At 41.9% G+C, this 22,415-nt stretch overlaps 1 protein-coding gene across 3 annotated transcripts in view; it reads right to left on the bottom strand.

The window, feature by feature from the left end:
• The window catches only part of Atrnl1 (attractin like 1), a 543,698-nt gene that overhangs the window by 370,756 nt on the left and 150,527 nt on the right, over positions 1-22,415 (bottom strand). For all 3 annotated transcript variants that reach the window (XM_087552341.1, NM_001431114.1, NM_001431115.1), the window contains 1 exon segment: positions 201-262. In XM_087552341.1, the coding sequence (XP_087408467.1) occupies positions 201-262 (62 nt within the window).

Raw genomic sequence — 22,415 nt, 5'->3', positions numbered from 1 at the left:
CACACAGAGAAATGCACGTTTGCACAAACATACACAGAGACAGACACAAACAAGCACACACAGAGAAATGCATGCACACACAGAGACAGACACAAACAAGCACACACAGAGAAATGCATGCACACACAGACACAGACACACAGACACACACACACACACACACAGGACTAACGAGTTAAAACTCAGCGAAAGCCAATTACCTGAAGAAGGTGACAAAGAACTGCACCAGATCCATGATCGTGTTGTGTTGGGAAAACGCAATCTGAAAAATCAAAATATTAGAAAATTTGAAGTTTACTAAGCCTAAATTCTTCAAAACCTGTAGTGTTGACTCACACTATTTACAAACATGATATTTCTAAATCAGCACAACAGTTGGACTTACCATACTATAAACAAAACAGCCAATGTGCAAGCTTCACTTGCAAACTACCAGTCATTGATGGGGCGGTGCCACAGGCACTAACGGGGACTGCTGCGTAGATTATGGCACTGAGCATTAAGGCCCACAGTAGAACTAAATCAGAAACATGAGCTGGAGTAGCATGTGGAATGCCACAACGCAGTACATGCACCTGCAGAGGATTGCAGGTGAATTCCATTAAGAGTGTTCATGTTTTCGGTGAACACGGTTGATAATTTCTTGTTTATAAGAAACCAGGAAAACACATGGATGCATACATTTCATTCTGTACCCTGAAAGAAACAATATGCTACTTTTTTTAATGTCCTATTGCATCTTTCTTGAGGAACTCTTATACACAATGAGCCGATGGCACCGTAGCTGAGTGGAGAACGACACCTCGCACAGTTGCCTCGTATGTCTTAGGAAACTGTAGAGCTGTATATCTCAGTCCTCCCGTACTGAATGGCAGTGAAGAAAATATCATCATAGTGTTAGAGGAAGGCAGAGAAACAGAAATAAAAATTATGTCTATAACATGGGGCATGTAATAGACTTGACCTAACAGATATTGATTGGGCTTTTATTGCGTGTGAATGACACAGTTAACACCAGTGAGTATTCCTACATCGCTGAGATTAAACCAACAAGGCTACAGCGAGCTTTTACTCCTTTCAGTGATCTCTCAACAATAAATTTTAAAAGACTTATCAATACAGATTAATGGGGCTGAGTTTTCTCAAACTTAAACAACTATGAGACTTGGGAAAATTAAATAGTTCGGACACCGGATGGATGATGAAGGAGGACTGTGGTTCTGGGTTAAGAATACACAGATAAGCTCTAAACCTGTCCTAGTGTTCAGTGTGGCCTCATTGGACAAGAAACAGCAGGTGAGCTTTTCTCTTCTCTTCTCTCTCTCTCTCTCTCTCTCTCTCTCTCTCTCTGTATACATGTGGGTGTATATATGTCTGTGTGTATGTTTATGCATGCATCTGTGTGCAAGTGTGTATGTACATGCATGTGCACACAAACGAGCATGCATATACATGTGTGTGCATATGTGTGTGTGTGCTCACATGCTGTGACTGAACCCAAATCTGTGAGCCCCTGTGAGTATTCTTGGTCAAGGCATTACCACTCACTGTAGCTGCATACCTAGGCCCTATTTGATATTTTAAAATTAAGTGATTGATTGATGATACCTTAAGTCAATCGGGAAATTCATTTTCTGACCTACACATATAAATATGTGTAACATTCATTTCCAACAAGTTTCTAAAATAGTGAATTATAAAGAGTTTATACAGAAACTGAGAAAAAATACTTAGTTTAGAGGAACTACAGGAAAAAATATTTTAAAAGATGAAAGAAAAAAATTTAAAATAGAAAAGATATTTAAATTTTTATGCCCATGTAAGAATCTGGTAGGAATACAGTTTGTCAAAAATTATATTCAATGCCTTAAACGTTAGGAAAACGTGAGATACCGAAATTAAGAACTATCTAGGTGATCTTTTAAAGGTTAACTTTTTAGTTATAGGATGGCCTCATACAGCACAAAGATTGCCTACAAAAGGGAAAGGGGTGCGTAAAGAAAGCATTCGGTCAATATCCAGCATGTGGGGAGGAGCCCTGTGCCACCAAGCAGACTCCCCTCTTCAAACCCAGAAGGAAAGGCCACACAGCACACAGCAAAACAAGCAAGCAAGCCAGACAGACAGAAAGACATACAGACAGAAAGAAAGACAGAAAAAAGACAGAAAGATAGACAGAAAACAGACAGAAAGACAGACAGACAGAAAGATAGACAGGAGGGAGGGTGGGTGGGAGGGAGGGAGGGAATGAATTAATTCTGTGTGAAATGTCTTAAATTGGAGCCACATAGTAAGAATTCCAGGACAGACATTAAATGCTACTTAGGATCTCAGGGGACTGTGGAATGTACAAACATAGAAAACAAAGAAAAGCCATCGTCACTTGGAATCGCAAGTGTTTGGTGTTTCACAGACACTGGAGAGGAGTGTTCTGGCCCCCTGTTGTTAGAACAGCAATAAACAGGTGGGAAATTAGAAGAGCTAAAACCACTTGTAACAGCTCCAGGTCTGTGGCTGGCTAGCCTCTCCCCTCTGTGTTAGGAAGGAAGGGGACCAAAGTACAGAGGGCACCTTGGGTTTACTCTGATGCACACGCTGAAGACAAAACATTCCTGCCCCTTGTGAAAACATCTAAATATTTCTTTTTATTGATGAAACATAGACTTAAAAGTTTTAGAACTTCTAGTACTTTTCATACTAACCCTACCTTGAGGACCCTTCCACAGATAATTTAGCCAACTGTTCTTAAAAGTACAGATGTGCCCACAGCTGTCTTTGCTTCATTTACACCAATCATGTGACCTCTCATCTTTGTTGTGAACCTCCAAAGACCAGGATAAGCATATGAAAATTACTTATATCAGCTTGAATCAGATTCTGTACCCATCTAAAGTCATTGCCACTTTGCTGGGCATTCCAACCACATGAGCATCGATTAGAGAAACCCAAGCCTTCTGCTCATAAATGACAGATATTTCCAAGTGATCATAATGAGGCTGGCATTGCAGAGCCATATGGAATGTGTGTGATGCTGTGCATGTCCTCCTTCACAGTGTGCAGCCCTCTGTTCAGTGCTCCTGGCTGAGCTCCTCCCACTGTAAAAACAGGGGCACCCTTGTCTTCTCTGTCTTCAGACAAACTACTCTCTGCTTGTGATTGATTTGCAGTCCAGCCATTAATCTTCAGTGCCAAGCCTGACTTCACTGTGTTAGCTTGCTTTTCAAACTGTGTGTTGTGAATTGGTCCAGCACATTTTGGAGCTCTACAGAGACCTCTCCCTCATATCTGCCATTGGGCTAGGCAAATCTGCTCTGCCTTCTCTCTGATAATTCATCCACGTGGCTCCAGAGGACACATGGAGCTCTGAAGTTTCCCTCTTGCCTCTCTCCTCCTCCCACAGACACTCTGGGTCACAACTGACATCTGTGGCTTAGTAGTCTCTTCTGTGTTTTGGCACTCATGGAAATACTGTGTTGATTATATCGCCCGACGCCTATGTTTTATTTTACAATCTGGTTCCTCTAACTCTCTGGGAAGATGGTAAGTCACAAATTTATAGACTGTGCTAGCCGGGCCCCATGGATTAAAAGCTTTCCATTGGTTACATTTTGTTACATTTGCAATAGAGTTTAGTTAAGTTTTACTTGAATCTAACATTGCTCCAAACTAAGCTTCAGCTGTGGAAGATCTATTCTCTGTGTATTTACATTCTCTGGTTTCCCAAATCATCTATGAGTTGCAGATTTCTTAAAATCTTCTATCTCCTGATTGCCTGTTTGGTTTATGTCATTTTAAAAGTTCAGTCTGTGGTTAAGTCAATAGTTCCTGGGTCCAAACTATCCTTATATTTTATTGTTAGGCCCTAAATTGGCCTCACAATCACTACCTGGACAGCCATTTGCTTAAGCTACTCAACCAGCTCATGCTGCCCATTTAATGGGTGCATTTCCAGCCACAATGACTCAACCAGCAACACCATTCCACCACTTCTGGGGAAGACCCTGCACCTCCACCATCTTTGTCACCACCACTCTTAACACACAAATGGTTCGACATGTCCTTAGTTAACAAGTGTCTAAGTAAAAGGTACAACCGATGATCACAAAAAAATTGGGTGGGTACTACACATCACTTCAAGCCGCCTGGGGGAAGGGGTAATAGCACTACAAACGTGAAAACAAAACCACGATTTAAGGCGAAACGCACGTGAAGATATCTACTCTTCTAACACTTGCCTGAAAAAACTTGAGTAAATAAAATATCTAGGAGGGATTCCACAAAGTATGGTCATGATGCAAGGCAGTCAAGGGCTCTAAAACTTGAATTAATTATGCTTTCTATCTGTATCTATTCGTTAAGTGGTTCTATGAAATATAAATGTTAGGAGGGAGGGACCTGGGAAGGTAAGAGGAGGGGAAGGGAAAGGGGGGGCGGGATCAGGTATGAGAAGGGATAGGAGAGAAGTACAGAGGGTCAGGAAACTGAATAGAAATGTGTAGCAGTGGGAGATGGGGAAGGAGAGGTTCCTGGATCCCAAAGGTGATGACTTTAGCCAAAACACCCACCAAAGGGAAGCTAGAACTTGCAGAGGCCACCTCCAGTAGATAGGCACGGCCCCTGGTTGAGGGATGGAGCCACCCACCCATCTTAAAATTTTTAACCCAGAATTGTTCCTATGCAAAGGAAAGACAGGGACAAAAAATAGAACAGAGACAGAAGGAAAGGCCACCCAGAGACTGCCCCACCCAGAGAGCCATCCTGTCTGCAGACACCAAACCCAGACGCTATTGTTGATATCAAGAATTCATTTGCCGACAGGAACCTGGAATAGCTGTCCCCTGAGAGGCTCTGCCATCACGTGACTAATACAGATGCAAATTATCACAGCCAACCATCTGACTGAGCCTGGGGACCCCAATGAGAGCTGAGGAAAAGACTGAAGGAGCTGAAGGGTTTTGCAACCCCATAGGAAGAACAAAGACATCAACTAACTGGACCACCCAGGGTTCCCAGGGACTAACCACCAACCAAAGATTACACAGGGAGGGACCCATGGCTCCAGCTACATATATAGCAGAAGATGGCTTTATCTGGCATCAATGGGAGGGGAGACTCTTGGTCCTGTGGAAGCTAGATGCCCCAGCATAGGGGGATGCTAGAGCTGTGAGTCAGGAGTGGGTGAGTGGGTGGAGAAGCTCCCTCATAGAGGCAGGGGGAAAGGGCAGTGGGATGGGGAGAGGACATTGTGGAGGGGAGACTGGGAAGGGGAAAACATTTAAATGTAAACGAATAAAATGATTGATTAAAAAGAATGACAAAAAAACTATACATAAATGTTATTTTAATTGCAGCTTGTATTCAGAGGACAAAGTGAGATAGCAAGACCAGAAGAAACAAAGTTCTTGTAATCCCCCCAAAATCAACACTGTTTTCTAAACTGTAGAAAATGACAGCTGGAATTTCTCACAAATTAAATTGCATAAAATACTTGGAAGACCAAAATCCTAACTGAAGACTTAGATTGACTTCTGCCTTCCATAATAAGAAATATTATGGGAGGGCAAACCGGTCAAAACAGGGTCTCTGACAAAAATGGCATTAGGTATACAAACTGCCTCAGGAAACAAACTCTCCAGGCCCCGCTCCTCCCTCAAGAGACGCAGGTACCTTCTGGTTGGGTGGGTTGGCAAGCCCCCATTTTCTTCAGTGGTGCAGCCACTGTTAGGTCGTCCACGTTCACACAGCTCAGCTAAAGCAGCTGTGCAGCAGGGACACAAACACAGGACACAGAAACAGGAGGGCTGTGGTGGTTTGGACAGGAACGGCCAGGATAGGCTTAAATGTGGGAATGGCTGTAACCTGTGCCTGGAACAGCTTGAGAAGGAATGTGTTGTCACTGAGAGCAGGCTTTGAGGCCACGGCAGGCCAAGTGTCTGTCTGTCTCTCTTTTTCTCTCTGCCTGCTGCTTGGATCGACCCCATATGGGTCTGTGCTATCGGAGGTCTCCCAGTGATGTGTTTGTTGCTGACCCCACTTCTACTCTGAGCCCTGGTGAAGAATGAGTGAAGAATTTTATATGGGTGCAGGAATCCAAACTCAAGTCCCCAGCCGTATGGACGAGTGCTATCACCCAGGGAGCCATTTCCCGGCTGCAAAATAATGATTTTTTTTTTTGGTTCTTTTTTCCGGAGCTGGGGACCGAACCCAGGGCCTTGCGCTTCCTAGGTAAGCGCTCTACCACTGAGCTAAATCCCCAGCCCAAAATAATGATTTTTAATAGTGATCAGAGACTCCGACCCGTGTCAGTCTTGTGCTGGGCAACACTGCTACAGTGTTGCAAACTGGCTGCTCTACAGACCCCCCAGACTACCCCACCCATCTTTCACAGTGCCCTTCACCTGACCTTTTCTGTAGACAAGAGTGTAACAGGCAGGCATGGAAGCACTACTCCATGCAGCCCACTATCAGACACCACAATAGCGTAGAGAAGTGACATTGGATGATGTGAACTGAAGGACAAATGTGTCCCCAACACGATGTGCTGGAAACCTAAACCCCAAACTCATCCATTGACAGTACTGGACATACGGGATTTGGGCTAACTGGGGTCACAGATGGTATTGGTGGCTTTATAAGGAGAGGCAGAGACTCCTGGAACCATTCCCTGTCTTGTTACATGATGTATCCTGCCAGGACACAACACAACACAAAGGTCCTTACCACATGTCAATACCTTCTTTTTTTTTTTTTTTTTTTTTTTTGGTTCTTTTTTTCGGAGCTGGGGACCGAACCCAGGGCCTTGCGCTTCCTAGGTAAGCGCTCTACCACTGAGCTAAATCCCCAGCCCCCCGTCAATACCTTCTTAATGGGCTCCAAACCGCTTAAACTGTTTAAAAAATGTTTTTGCCTTACGCATTGTTCAGATTATAATGTTCTGTTATACAGAAGATAAAAGATTAAAACTCAAGATGCCTTCTTATAAGGTATTAATTTATTCATGCATTGACTATCTCACTAAAATCTATCATATTTAGGGTCTAGTTACCAGGTGTGTGAAATACAGTGATTAAAAGATTAAAATTCTTACTGGGGGAGCAACCAATTGATGGTATTTACACAGTGTGTTGAAGTGTGGAAAGACATAAGAAGAGGGAAAACCTCTATGTTGTATTTACATGGCTGGGTTACAAACTCATACTTTCAGAAAACTGTCTGAGACTGGACTGCACAAAAAGAGTTAACAGAAGAAATGTTTTACTGGGTTCAAATGTATCTGACTGTTCTCTTTTTCCCCAGCTGAAACAGCATGTTGCAACTTCAACCCTTCCTAAGAGACAGGCCTTGGGAAGGAAGGGAAGGCAGAGGAGGGAGTCATTCAAATCCATGCTGGGGAGCTGGTTTGCAAAGAGCTGGTACTGACCTTCTGTGTCCCTCCTCAATTATCCCACTCTGTAACAACACTCAGCTAATATGGGTGCCTTCCTTCTTACTCTGACTACTATGTGAACAACTTTTATACTGTAATCTGAAATTATCTATTGTAGAGGTTAATGTTAAGCCTCTCCACTAAAATATAGGCTCCATGATAATAGTGACTTTTATTCTTAATTTTACGGTACTGATACAACATTTCAAACAATATTTGGTACACGGTAGTGGAAAACATTTAATTAAATTTTTCAGAATGAAATCTACAGCAAAATTTAGCACCAGAGTATTCTTGGGGCTTTCAGATGTCCATAAAGAGGACATTTACTCTAAATTATTTCTAATGTTGGTATGTCTGATAGATTTGATGACATGGGAAATATATATTTGAGTGTAAAGCATATATTTCTATTTAATAAGGTATTAATTTGAATTGTAAGTCTTGGAACAAGATTTCAGAAATGTAGTTTAATGCCCTCGACAGTTGCTTCCTTCCTTCTGGCAAGACCACCTCAGGCTGGTCTCAAACACTCTCACTTCCTGCAACCCAGACTGGTCTCAAACACTCCATATAGCTGAGAAGCTGAGGATGTCCCCGAACTCCTAACAACACTGCCTCTACTGAACAAACTGAGACTATCTGCATGAACACCTAGCTCAGATCTGAAATGCCATTTCTTTACATGCCAAAGGATTTGAGACTGCTTTACCAGAACGACCGCTCAGCTGACCGTGTTTAAAGAACAGAGAAACAATCAATAAGAATAAAATTCTAAACTTGTAGTTTGCTCAAAAGTATTTCCTTGGGATGCAGAATGCTTCTAACCCAAAAATCTATAAATATCTAATTATAAAGATTTCTATTGACTGATGCCATAGCTAGAACACAGCTCACTATAAATAATCAATATTTTCCATTTACTTTCTGTGGTCATTCCAAAGAAAAATATTACATGTTTATACACCTTAGATTTAAATGTTTCAAAGCATTAGCTAGTATTAGTTTTCTTTACCCTGTAACAACTTAATTCAAATCACCTAGTAACAATTCAAGGAACTACTATCCAAATCAAGGACTGGTTATGCTACAATTTTACAATATCCTCCTTTCTCTGAGTAATTGAAACAATAGCTCACCAAAAAGGCTCAACTGGAAGCCAGTGAAAATTCACTCCACCCTAACACCTAAGTGTGTGTGTTGAGATCTGAAGTAGAATTTGATAGAGGCTACATTTTATGAATTCATTACAGTCGATGGTTATCAATCATATGATCTGATTTAAAGAAAATGTATGAAGTGTACTTGGAAAGAGAATTTTTTGCAACAAGATATTTACCCTAAAATGTCAGAAATTTTTAAAGAAACAGCTCTTATTTATAAAGGACACATTGATGTGTTTGTGCAAAATGTCAGCTCGCCATGCATACTTAGGTTCTGATATGACACTGGAGATAAGCAAACTGGAAATATAGGGAAAGGATGTGCTGAAATCATCAGGCTCATCTTACAAACTAGAAGTGAAAGCGGCAGTTTCACGCTGCTGTCTGGATGGGCTTTCAGAATGCTGACTTAAAACAGTACCATACAATGGAAGCTAGGGAACTAGCCAGACGCTGGAGAGAAACAGGCTGCGTCTCATGCAGGAAACTTGAGAACCTGACACATTATATTCCTATTTAATTTAAAAAATAAGTGTAAAGGGTTCTTTTTAATTAATTATTGTGCATAAAGGGTTTTTCAATTAATTAGGTCAACTATGATAATCTATCCTGGGAGCATAGGCTTCTTCCCAATAATTAACATAGTGCTTATTGATAAAATGTTGTTTATAACTGATAAAATGGTATGTCTTTAAAATGCTGAAATAGAAAATGGATCATCTATCAAGACCATTTTTCTGGGACACAGCACAAGAAAGAGCACCCAGATGACACTGCATAAATCTTACGCAGATTGTTCTCATTATAATATTTGATGCTGTTTACAAAGCTGATCATTTTCATCATACTTGGAGCTAAGAAATGGCTTACTAGGGCGCTCATGACTTTCTTCTGGTTTAATGCACTTGGCTGCTTCCTCAGCCTCCACCCTAACTGTGGCATTCTTTATGCAGACGAGAAGCTTCTCCAGTTTGCTCTGAAGACATCGCTCTTTACCTCATTCATGCCCACACATTTCTTCTGTTTCTCCATCACTTCTCACTGGGAGGCCAACCATCTTAAAGTGCATATGGCTATCTGCTAGGTTGGACCCCATTCTCCCTCTCTGCCTCCCTCCATCCCTCTCTCCCAATGACATTCTGTCAGCTCCCAAAATTAGCACATGACTTTAATACTCTGTACCTTATCTGCCACAAACTGTCCCCTCTTGTCCCTTACATTTTCTTTTCTCTTCCAGGCTTCATTGTAAACTGGAAAGTTCAGTCTGAGGCAGGCCCCAGAATGGCAGTGCTAGTGGCGATTTCTAAAGAAAAGGAGGACACTGAGCAGGTAAATGGAAGGAGACTGACTGGGTAATCAAGGCCAGATTCAGCAGAAGAGGGAATCTCTTAGGCCAGTCTATTACCTAGAAAGCATCTCCCCTAAGGCAGTATCCTGATTACCTAACCTTCCCTTAGTCTGCCCCCAGGGTATGGATTTTAGCCTGCACTCAGGACATCAACTTTAGCCTGCCCCAAGGGCACTTCTGTGGTCAGAGACAACTAGGTCAAGGCCAATCAGAACCGCCTCATCAGCACAAAGACCCCACCCAGCTCACTGTCATCTAAAATCTAATGCACTTGCTTTTCAGACTTCTTGCTTCTCTCTACCACCCACCCACTCTATCCTGCTCCCTAGAAACAGCCATGGCAGTTTGATCTCCGATAAACTGTTCTTTCTACCCAGGAGTGGTCTAGTGAGTTCACTGTGCCCTCACACACACAGCTCAGAGAGTTTCCACAGAAACCTTTCTCAATCATGGTACCACATATAAAAATATATGTATGTGTGCAAACTCTTATTAGTAATTGAATAGTAAAAGCAAGAGAAATATTTTATACATGGCTAGTGTTCCACATCACTATTAATAAAAAATCTATTGGTAATAGAATGGAATTTCATATCAATATTTTCCTATCTTCATCTCCTGTACTGAATGAAATGGGACAAGTTATTCTGTCTATCTATTCATCAAGTTTATATAATAATAAATTTACCTCGTGGCGTACGAAAAGCTGAAATGAATCATGTAAAATGCCTTGAATACTGCGTGGCACGCTGTGCCTGGTTATAAATTTGTATATATACTTCAACTGAATCAATTATTTTGAGATATGATTACAAAAAATAAATTACCAAGAATGGACCCAGATATTTACTGATGTACTATTTAAAACAAAGAGAACTACTTTTCAGCAACAGACAGTGAAGTACTTAATCTAATAAATTATTTTAGTACTAAGATGGTACTAAACTATATAGAAATTAATAGTTATGATGTATAAAAATGATCAGAGTTCTTTAGGTGAAAACAAGAAAGAAAAGGGTATATAGGGTTATATAGTTGAGAGGAACACATAGAAATTGTACTGCATTTAAATTGTAAAAGGCAATTAGCAATGCTTTAAAGACCACTGTGAAGAAATGGACGAATTTTTCCCTTGACTTGTTCTATAAATGTAAAAGTTGAAAATGTTTTTGTAAGGAGCTTCCTTTGGGAAATAGATTTTACACTGAGCCATCTTATCTAACAGAGGCATTTGAGGTTTGTAAAGAATAGCATTAGATAAGGCACCAGATAATAACAGCATTTTAGATAAGGAGTCAAGAAGCATTATTTCAAGAGCTAGGTAGTAAACATTTTCATTTTCTGAGTAATAACATCTGTTTTGTTTTGAAGAGTCCACTTTATCTGTTTAAATATTTCTTATGTGTTACTCATATTTGTATTTTCAACCAGAAACTTTCAACTAAGCACAGCTAATCTAATTTTCACTAATTGGTAAAAATTAATGATCACTGCTACTTCTTAATCTATAGATTTAGAAATTAAAGGCATGAAGCTTAATAGAAAAATCATTTGTAAAAATAAAAGCAAAAACTTCCTTAGCTCATAACAACTTGTGGCCCAGGCACTAACAGCAGCACTAAGGGTACGGAGCAGCTTGGAATTGGGATGCACAGGTGTTCATCAGCTCTTGATCACACACGTGAAGCTTAGCCTTGACCTCAGGTCCCACGAGCGTACTCATTCTGACACAGGTCATGTGCTGCCTTCAAAACGCTAGTTCACTCGTGATGAAATACTGCAGTCAACAGGCTTAGCGGTCAGGTCTTCTCCATGCCTGTGGTGTATAACTGACCCCTTATCAGGGAAGGACCACCCACCTCGGGTAGAAATCAGAACTGATGGAAAGGTCCTTAGCATCCATCTCCAAAGCATAAAACCTAAGTTATGACATCAGCTCTGCGATTGGGCTAATAGTGAATTCAAATCTCATTTACTCAGAGTCAGGTAATTTAGAACCAATCTGATTTAATTTAATTTAAACTGTGATATGTAAATGCTGATCTGCAGCAGTATTGCTGGGGAATAGGAACTCCCGAAGCTCAATGCGCTCCTTCCATTTTTGAGTTATTACAACTGTGGCTACAGTAAATTTTTTTGTATTGTCAAGAATGGCTTGCACAGTGTATTATAACTTACCAAAACAATGATGTCAAAAAAATGTATCTTACTTAAGCTCATGAAAATCAAATCAATAGCGTGACTTCAAGCATTCTGGAAGAAAAATCCCAGTTCACTTACCAGATTATCAGCTCAATCATCATAAAATACTGCTGTGTGACTAACCCTCCCTTGGGGACTTTTTTGGAGGAATGTTGATGATATGATTTTGACACCAAAAAGTGTTTTATAAGATAATGAAGAACTTTATTTAAAATTAGAATGACTACATTAAATTTTACCTATGTAAATTCATAAAATATAGTTGCAGAGTATCTCAATGATTAAATTAAAATTTAATTAAGTATGCAGAAACAGATAACCACTTAAATTACCTACTCTTGTAGATATACTAAACATTGAATACAAATAAAATAGCTTATTGATTTCTAGAATAATCTACACCAATGTAATAATAACATGATTCATAAAGTATAAGGTACAATTATGGAGCCAAAGAAAATATTGTAGTCATAAAAATTTTGATACAGTACTTACAAAAACTGCCAAAGCCTAAAATAACTATTTCTCGATCGTCATAAACAAAAATAGGGACCAAGTTATGGCAACACAAATGCTAACAGCACAAGACAAAATTGGCCTTAAGGCAACAGTTAACTATCACAACTTTTACTTACAGTGAGAGTCTATGCCACAAGAACAGTGTGTTTAATGTGTCAGGCACATGATTATGTCTTATTGACTAATAAATTATTAAAAATTATGTAAAGATATCACTGAGAAAAAATAAAACTCTTAAGAAGTAAAAAAAAAACAATATAGCTGTGATAATACCTGCTTTACTGAAAAAGAAACTATTTTAATGAAAATTCAATAGTAAAACTAATATAGTTTCAGTGGCACTTTCCTATATACCTGAAGTAGGTCAAATAATCCTCTATGCTGTAACTCGCTCTGCTTCTGCGCCTGTGTACGCATGTCACGGGCTGTAGAGAATCCCTGAGAGATTATGCCAAGGATTGCAAGGCCTCTGGGAAACTGGCAAAGGTGTGGCCGTGGGACCAGACTCAAGATGGCGGCAAAGCTTTCCATGAGCGTGAATGTTGCATGTATAAAAAACTAGCAACTGCAGTTTTCCCTCCTCGATGTTTACAGCCTGAGACTGTTCCCTACAAACCTCTTATGGAGACTAGCCAACCCTTCTAACACTCTGCAATAAAGATGTTGAGGCCCACCTCACCCCAGTTTCGCTGTACCCGTGTTTGTCTGTCTTCGTTTTCTCCACACCCCAAGACGGGTTCCAGGATGCAAGCCATGCGGCTACCAAAAGAAATGCGTGGCTTACTTTACATGAAAGAAGCATTTGTGTTTCTATTACTTCTGGGTTATCCAGAAGGCCTATGGTGTAGCTAAGCAAATTGACTTAGCAGCAGCCCCGACAGGCAACAGTGGCCTCAGAAGTCCACTGCTCAACAGTTAAAAGAACATTCTGCAGACGCGCACACTCTGCTGCTACACTAGTTCTGGGGGGAGAGTGTCACCTACAGCATTTGGAAGCTGGGCTAACTACTGAACCACGTAAGCCAGTCTGTGGTTGGCGTACACTCTATGAAAGTGTCTACATTTGTTCCCTCCTTGCCTGCCTTGTCTGATTGGTTTGATAAAGATCCGACAGCCAATAGCTAGGTAGAAAAGGGAAAGCGTACCTTCCGGTCTGAACAAGGATCTCTGGGAGGAGAATCTGAGGTGTCGAGATTGACCAGCTCGACATAAGGGAGGTCAGATGTGCTCCGAGTAAAAAGCTAATTGTCACAGTAGTTTTGACTTGGTTAGACCCAGCCACTAGAAGGCACAATATTCTGTAGTATCATTTCCTTCAGCTTTGATAGAACTTTCTACATGTGATCTGGTGTCACCGACCCTGTGATATGTGGCATCCAGCACTGCTGCCTTCCCTGTTTATGAGAGGTTATGAGTGAGTGGGGAAGGCAGGCTACACTCTGTGTCATGCTGCTTATGCAAATGACTGGTGTGATGATTAACACTGATTGATGAGACTAGAGTCACACAGTCCCAGTGTCTCAGTGGCAGGTTGTCTGGATTGGGCGGACCTGTGTGCACGCGTCCGGGATGACTGACTAAAAAAAGTGAATGGATTTGGATGGACCCAGCACTAGACGGCACCATTCTCTAGGAAGGGGCCTGGCACCGTGTGAGAATGGGAAAATGAGCACAGAGAAGTAAGCAAATAGCACAGTGCATGTGTGTGTTTCTCTCCACTCTCAGCTGTGCACAGGTTCCGGTTCCTACCCCCATCCAGGACAAAACCTGGAACAGTGAAGCAAAGTTGCTTTATACCAGGGCCTTTTACCACAGCAGCAGAAATGAAACTGGGAGAGCTGTAAACATACGAGGGTGTATCACAAAAAAAGCTAGGTGGGCCACTCTAGTGTTCATAAATGGGACTGAGTTGACTCAGAAGTTTGGACAAAACCATTTCCTACAAGTCTAAAATTATAAGTAGAGGGAGTTTCAACACCTAACCTTGACTGTCTCTTACCCAGATCACCTTTCGGGATGGGATCCTAGGACAAACAGTTTGCTAAAGAAAACTGAAGAAATCCTTATGTTGAAAAGATTAATGTTGATATTGTAACGTTATGCTCTCATATAAAACTTTAGATCACTATGGATCTCTAATGGATCTAGATTTTGCTGGTGAATTCCAGTCCTACTCAGTGATGAACTGGAGGTACGTCCCTACTTCCTACTACATGGCCACTTATCTACCCTCCTGTAGGCAGTGTGGGACCCTCCTCTGAGAACACCTCCCACATTCCTGAGGGACAGATTTGTAAAACACAGGATTCCGAGTGACTGTTACTTTACAAATGTGACACTTGTTTCTGGTCTCCAAGGATCCTGATACAATCCATAGTAATTCACATTGACATTGCTTTATGGGAAATGCATTGTCTGTCTGTCTGTCTGTCTTCCATTGCTTTCCTAACTATTTTATTTCATTTTTAAAAAACTTTAATTACACTGACCCTGACCATGTCAATGTGGTTTTATAATATTTTGAATACACAGAATTCACATACTTGGCATATCATTATTTCTCCACATTCTCTACTAAAACATATTTTTCCTATCATCCTGAGACGCCAGGGAACTGCACATCATGACTGTTACTACAAACAACAGACATAAGAAACATGAGGCACAGTGCCACAACAACACACAGACGCACAGCAAGGAAGAATGTCTGATTATAACGAGAAATGAAATTTGTACATGGAAAATTTTCCATGAATTATTTTCCATAACAAGCACCGCATTCGAAAACACTCTAAAACATGTCTACTTTGACAGCAGCTGCTATGACAGTCAAACATGACTTAACATACAGAGGAAAAGGTATTCGCATGATTTTAATTTGATAAGTCTTTTACAATTTTATATCCTATGATGAGAACAAAGACAATAAAAGTCAGCCAGACCCTCTGTGATTCTGGCTAAAGGATAGTAGAGTGAGTCTTTGTTAAATTTTTAATAAAATTTTGCGATAGCAAGTGTGATAAACTGTATTAATTTTCAGCAGATACTCCTGAGCTCCTTGAAGTAGAACGCCCACTCTGTTTATATTACGCTAGGCAGTATGATTTGCTTTGACCAACCTGGCTTCGGTGGAAACTTTAAATGTTCTTGTATTGTCTCACATTCTGCTGTCAACGCAGCATGTCCCAAACCAAACAGGACCTCAGTCTCTGTCACAGACACCAAGTACGTGGACAGACCCACACACAAGTCTGGTCTTTCCACAACCATAGCTGGACTGCAGGTGCTCATCAGGGAGCTGCCCCTTGACCAAAGGAGCTCACAGCAGACCTGCAGATGCACAAAGGTGATAAGAACTAAATAACTCGCAAAGAACAGCCAAAGAAAAGGCACAGCCTAGAGCTTCATGGTGGATGATGCATTTCCACGACACTGAGAAATGCAGCATGAATTCAGTGACGGTCTCTGAGTGGGAAGCAAAGGTGACCACAGGGACAGGGGAGGAGCTTAGGGACAGGGGAGGAGCTTAGGGACAGGGGAGGAGCTCAGGAAGGCTAATCATCAGCTCAACATCATCACAGACTTAGGAGAAACTCTTGAATTATTGGTCAAGGAGGAAGTATGGTGCCATCTGACTTGTACATTACATCAGAAGGAGAGAATGATGTCAGGAAAGAGAAACGGCTGAAACAGTGCTCAAGGCAGAGGGAGCCATGACAGTGCTCCAGCCATCCTGTCAGAAGGCAGAAGGAATTCAAAGCAATCATGAGATATTTAAAAGAGGAGACGGTGATCACTACAATCTTTGTGTGTGCTGTCATCTAGCAAATACAGAGTTTGTAGGTTCTGCTAAATACTGGTTCTGAATTGAGGCTGATTCCAGGAGCCAACAAGAAATATTGTGGCCTTCCAGCTAAAGTGGGACCGTCAAGGTCAGGTGATTATTGGGGCTTTGGCCAAAGTCCGACTCACATCCAGAGGGTCCCCAAACTCTTCCTGTGATTATTTTCCAGTCCCAAAATGTGTTTCTGGGACAGATATGTTGGCAGAATTTTCACATTGGTTCCCTGACCTGTGGGACTATTATGGTTGGAAGGGCTAAATGGAAGCTGTAAGAGTTGCCTCTGCCAGGGAAAATAGTGAATCAGAAAGAGCATCGCATCTCTAGAGGAACTGCAGAAATCAGGGCACCATGAAGGACTTGAAACATGCAGGGGTGGTGGTTCCCACCATGTCTCCCCTTGACTCTCCTGTCTGGCCAGTGCAGAAGACCAGAGGGACTGTGGCGAATGACAGCCGACTACAGAAAACTCAGTCGGGCAGTGACTCTAACTGCAACTGCTGTACCAGATGTGGTGTCCTTCCTTATGCAAATCAGCACATCTCCTGGTGTATGCTATACAGCTGCTAGTCTAGCAAAGGCCTTTTGCTTGACGCCTTTCCACGAGAAGCAATGTGCTTTCGGTTGACCAAGTCAGCAGTGTACCTTTACAATGATGCCTCAAGGAAATACTAACTCTCCAGTCCTGTCTCTTACACAAAATACCTCATTGGATCACTCCACTAATGATGTCATGCTCCTTGGACAAATGAGCAGAAGGTAGCAACCACTTTGAACCCACTGATAACTCATGCTCATTAGAGGATGGGAAATAAATCCAACCAAAATTCAAGGGCCTTCGACCTCATTGAAATTCTTGGGAGTGAAGTGTAACAGTACATGTGCGAACATTCTTCTAACGTGAAGGATGAGTTATTGGAACTTAGCCCCTCCCACCACCAAAAAGAACCACAGCATTTAGTGAGCCTGTTTGGATTCTGGAGACAGCACACTCCTCGCTTGGGTGTGTTACTCTAGCTGTAAGCTTGGTGTGGGGCCTGTGCAGGAGAAGGTTCTGCAACAGGTCCAGGCTGCTGTACAGCAGCTCCAGCACTTGGTCCAGCAGAGCTGATGGTACTGAAGGTGTCAGAGGAGGGAAGGGATACTGCTTGTAATCTCTGACAGACCCTGTAGGATGATGTCACACAGGTGGATGCAGGTACAAGATAGGACGAGGCCTGTCATTGGATGAGAAAGAAGGGTGGGTGGGAGAGAAGTTTTAGAAAGAGGAGGAGACTGGAGCTAAGGAGAGGGGAGGAAGGCAGCGGAGAGAACATGGAGGCTGACGTTAAGATTCCTCTCTGCACATTTACAGGTTATTATGAATATGCTTAAGGGATGGGTGTGTACAGGGCTTTGTATGTCTAGATGAGCAAATTATTATCTTATCAATTGGATCAGAGGTTATTGTGTTGTGTGTTCTTTCATGTGGCGATTTAAGTTCAAGAGAGTGTGGGGGCTGGAGACACATGTATGTGTGGCTTGGTGGCAGCCTGCCTTTGGAACTAGATGAGTAGAGAGATCGTTTCCAGGCTCAGAGAGAAGCCACCAGCAGTGAGATATGGGATGGAACAAAGCGGGTGAGAGGCTTTGCTGACTGAGAGGAAGATGTCTACAGATGTCATGGGGCACTACAGTGCCAGACCTGGTGTGGGATAAAAGACAGCGTTTTTTTTTTTTATAATTTTAAAGCAACAGACCCCTCTATAGGTGAAAAACAGAAGATACCTTTGGACTTTTGCGCCTTAGAGGAAACTGGACATTTGACAGTGTGCCACCAAGTTACCGGGGACCTGAGGTACCCATCTTGAGCTGAGTGTTACCTAACCCACAAAGCCATAGAGCAGAACATGACAGCAGGAATCACAAGGCGAAGTGCTACGCATGGCGGACCCAAGCAGTTCCTAAAGCACAAACAAGTTACAGGAGGAAGTTGTCCAAATGCCCACGGTCTCTACTCCAGTTACAATAACATCCCTGCCAAGCATGTGCCTAGAGCGTCTGGGGTGTGCCCTGTGCCCAGCTGACGGAGGGAGAGAAGACTCCTGGTTTGCTGATGATTCCCTATGTTGTGCAGGCACCACCCGAAGTAAACGGCTGAAGTGAGCAGCTGCACTGTGGGACAGCCCTGAAATACAATGCTGAAGGGAAATCTTCACAGTGGGCAGAGCTTGGGTCATATGGTCTGTTTAGAAGAAGAAACAGGCAGATGTGCGACTGTTTTCTGATTCGTGGGCTGTAGCCAAGGGACTGGGTAGACAGTCAGGGACTTGCAGGTTTATGCTCAGCAACATGGAATTCCACTACCAAGGCGGACCTGGCACAGCCCCTGCTGAGTGCCAGATGTCCCAACAGCGGACGCCAATGCTGAGTCCAGACAGCAGTGACCTGGCCGTAGGCTGACAATGTAGGACACTTCCTCTTTGGAAAGAACAACACTTCTTCCTTACTGAAGAAGATACTTACTTTGGTCACAGATTTGATTTTCCTGCACATAATGCTTTGCCAAAACCACCATCCATGGACGTACAGTGTGGCTCTTCGCCATCATGGTATTCCACACAGTATTGCTGCTGACGAAGGAACTCTCCTCACACTCAGAGAAGTGTGACAGTGGGCCCATGACTGTGGACTCCACTGGTCATACATGTGCCCACCATTCTGAAGCTGCTGGCCTGACAGAAAGAAGGAATGGCCTTTTGAAGATGCGCTTACAGCGACAAACAGTTGGCAGCAGCCTGGAAAGTTGGGGTGCGTTTCACTAAAAGGCAGTATATGGTATGGTTTCTCCCATGACCAGGATTGAACGTTCAAAAATCAAGGGGTGGAAAAGTGAATGGTCCCACTCACTACCACTCCTACTGACCCACTAGGAATAAATATTTTTTTGCTTCCTGTTCCTATGACCTTAAGTTTTGGTAGCCTAGAACCTTTGGTTCCAAAGTTGAACTCTCACCATGAGACTTAACAAACACTTAACTGGAAGCTCAGAATTCCCCCTGGCCACGCTGGGCTTCCGATGCCCTTAAGACAACAGGAAGGACACCGATAAGAGGGTGATTGTGGTGGTTTGAATGGACTGCATGGGTTCATACAATTTAATGAGCTTAAAGAGCCCAGGATGCTAGGTCATCAGAGAGAAGCACTCTGTGAAAGGATTAGGAGGTGCGGTACAGGAAGTGCATCACTGGGGGTGGGCTTTCCAGAGCCCATGCCACGCCCAGAGGCTCCTGCTGCTACCTGCAGATAGAGATGGGAAACCCTCAGCTATTTCTCCAGCACCACGCCTACTTGCTTGCTTGCTCCTCTGAAACTGTAAGCAAGTCCCAATTAAATGTGTTCATTTATAAGAGCTGCAGTGGTGTCTCTTCACAGCAGTACAGCAGGGACTAAGACAGGGACAGATCCAGATAACCAAAAGGAAGTTGGATTGCTTCTCCCCATGGGAGGTAAGAAAGATCATGCCTGGATTGCAGGAAAGCCTTTAGAATGTCTCTTGATGTTCCCAAGCTGTTGTAAGATGTTCCAAGATGTTTGTAAGCCATTGTAATAAATTTTCGTTAGATATAAAGATAGATGATAGATTATAGATTAGAGAGAGAGAGATTGAGATTCTACAATCTGTTCCTCTGGAACACCAACTAAAACAGCTCTCAAGTAAATTAACTGCACTTCCTATCTTTTACAAAACAAAAAAGGAAAAAAAATATTTCAAAATAAAGAGAATGAGAATGGAGAAAAGGGGAAGAAGGAAAAGGAAGGAGGAAGACAAGGAAGGCGAAGGAAAAAATTGGCAAAAATAAAAAGAGTATATATGTTCAATAGTTGATTATAAGATTATATGTCCACAGCTCCTTCCTCCCAAACCTCGTGGGAGAGATAGCACATCGCCCAGACAGGTGGGCACTCCTGAGACTGCAGGGCAGGAGAGACCACCAGTACTGCCCACCCTTGCCCACATTCCTGTGGAAACTGTATAGGGCCTCTTGGAACAGGAAGATAGGGGCACTCAAGCTGCAGGTCCCCTGCGGTTGACAGCACACCTAAAAGCTCTAGAACAAAAAGAATCAAATACACCCAGGAGGAGTAGGCAGAAAATAATCAAACTCAGAGCTGAAATCAACCAAGTAGAAACAAAAAGGACCATAGAAAGAACCAAAACTTGGTTCTTTGAGAAAAATCAACAAGATTAATAAACCCTTAGCCAGACTAACAAGAGGACACAGAGAGTGTGTCCAAATTAACAAAATCAGAAATGAAAAGGGAGACATAGCTACAGAATCAGAGGAAATTCAAAAAATCATCAGATCCTACTACAAAAGCCTATATTCAACAAAACTAGAAAATCTGCAGGAAATGGACAATTTCCTAGACAGATACCAGGTACCGAAGTTAAATCAGGAACAGATAAACCAGTTAAACAACCCCATAACTCCTAAGGAAATAGAAGCAGTCATTAAAGGTCTCCCAACCAAAAAGAGCCCAGGTCCAGATGGGTTCAGTGCAGAATTCTATCAGACCTTCATAGAAGACCTCATACCATTACTATCCAAACTATTCCACAAAATTGAAACAGATGGAGTGCTACTGAATTCCTTCTATGAAGCCACAATTACTCTTATACCTAAACCACACAAAGACCCAACAAAGAAAGAGAACGTCAGACCAATTTCCCTTATGAATATCGACGCAAAAATACTCAATAAAATTCTGGCAAACCGAATCCAAGAGCACATCAAAACAATCATCCACCATGATCAAGTAGGCTTCATCCCAGGCATGCAGGGATGGTTTAATATATGGAAAACCATCAACGTAATCCACTATATAAACAAACTGAAGATAAAAACCACATGATCATTTCATTAGATGCTGAGAAAGCTTTTGACAAAATTCAACACCCTTCATGATAAAAGTCCTGGAAAGAACAGGAATTCAAGGCCCATACCTAAACACAGTAAAACCCATATACAGCAAACCAGTAACTAACATTAAACTAAATGGAGAGAAACTTGAAGCAATCCCACTAAAATCAGGGACTAGACAAGGCTGCCCACTCTCTCCCTACTTATTCAATATAGTTCTTGAAGTTCTAGCCAGAGCAATCAGACAGTGAAAGAAGGTAAAAGGGATACAGATTGGAAAGGAAAAAAATCAAAATATCACTATTTGCAGATGATATGATAGTATATTTAAGTGATCCCAAAAGTTCCAGCAGAGAACTACTAAAGCTGATAAACAACTTCAGCAAAGTGGCTGGGTATAAAATTAACTCAAATAAATCAGTAGACTTGCTCTACACAAAAGAAAAACAAGTCAAGAAAGAAATTAGGGAAACGACACCCTTCATAATAGTCCCAAATAATATAAAATACCTCAGTATGACTTTAACCAAGCAAGTGAAAGATCTGTATGGTAAGAACTTCAAGCCTCTGAAGAAAGAAATTGAAGAAGATCTCAGAAAAAGGAAAGATCTCCCATACTCATGGATTGGCAGGATTAATATAGTAAAAATGGCCATTTTACCAAAAGTGATCTTCAGATTCAATGCAATCCCCATCAAAATACCAATCCAATTCTTCAGAGAGTTAGAGAGAACAATTTTCAAATTCATCTGGAATAACAAAACCCAGGATAGCTAAAACTATCCTCAACAATAAAAGGACTTCCAGGGGAATCACTATCCCTGAACTCAAGCAGTATTACAGAGCAATAGTGATAAAAACTGCATGGTATTGGTATAGAGACAGACAGATAGACCAGTGGAATAGAACTGAAGACCCAGAAATGAACCCACACTCCTTGATTTTTGACAAAGGAGCCAAAACCATCCAATCAAAAAACGAGAGCATTTTCAGCAAATGGTGCTGGTTCAAC

This window comes from Rattus norvegicus, chromosome 1 (genome assembly GCF_021556685.1).
Source record: "Rattus norvegicus strain SHRSP/BbbUtx chromosome 1, alternate assembly SHRSP_T2T, whole genome shotgun sequence".
In the NCBI taxonomy this organism is placed as follows: domain Eukaryota; kingdom Metazoa; phylum Chordata; class Mammalia; order Rodentia; family Muridae; genus Rattus; species Rattus norvegicus.
This window is presented reverse-complemented; position numbering and strand designations above follow the sequence as displayed.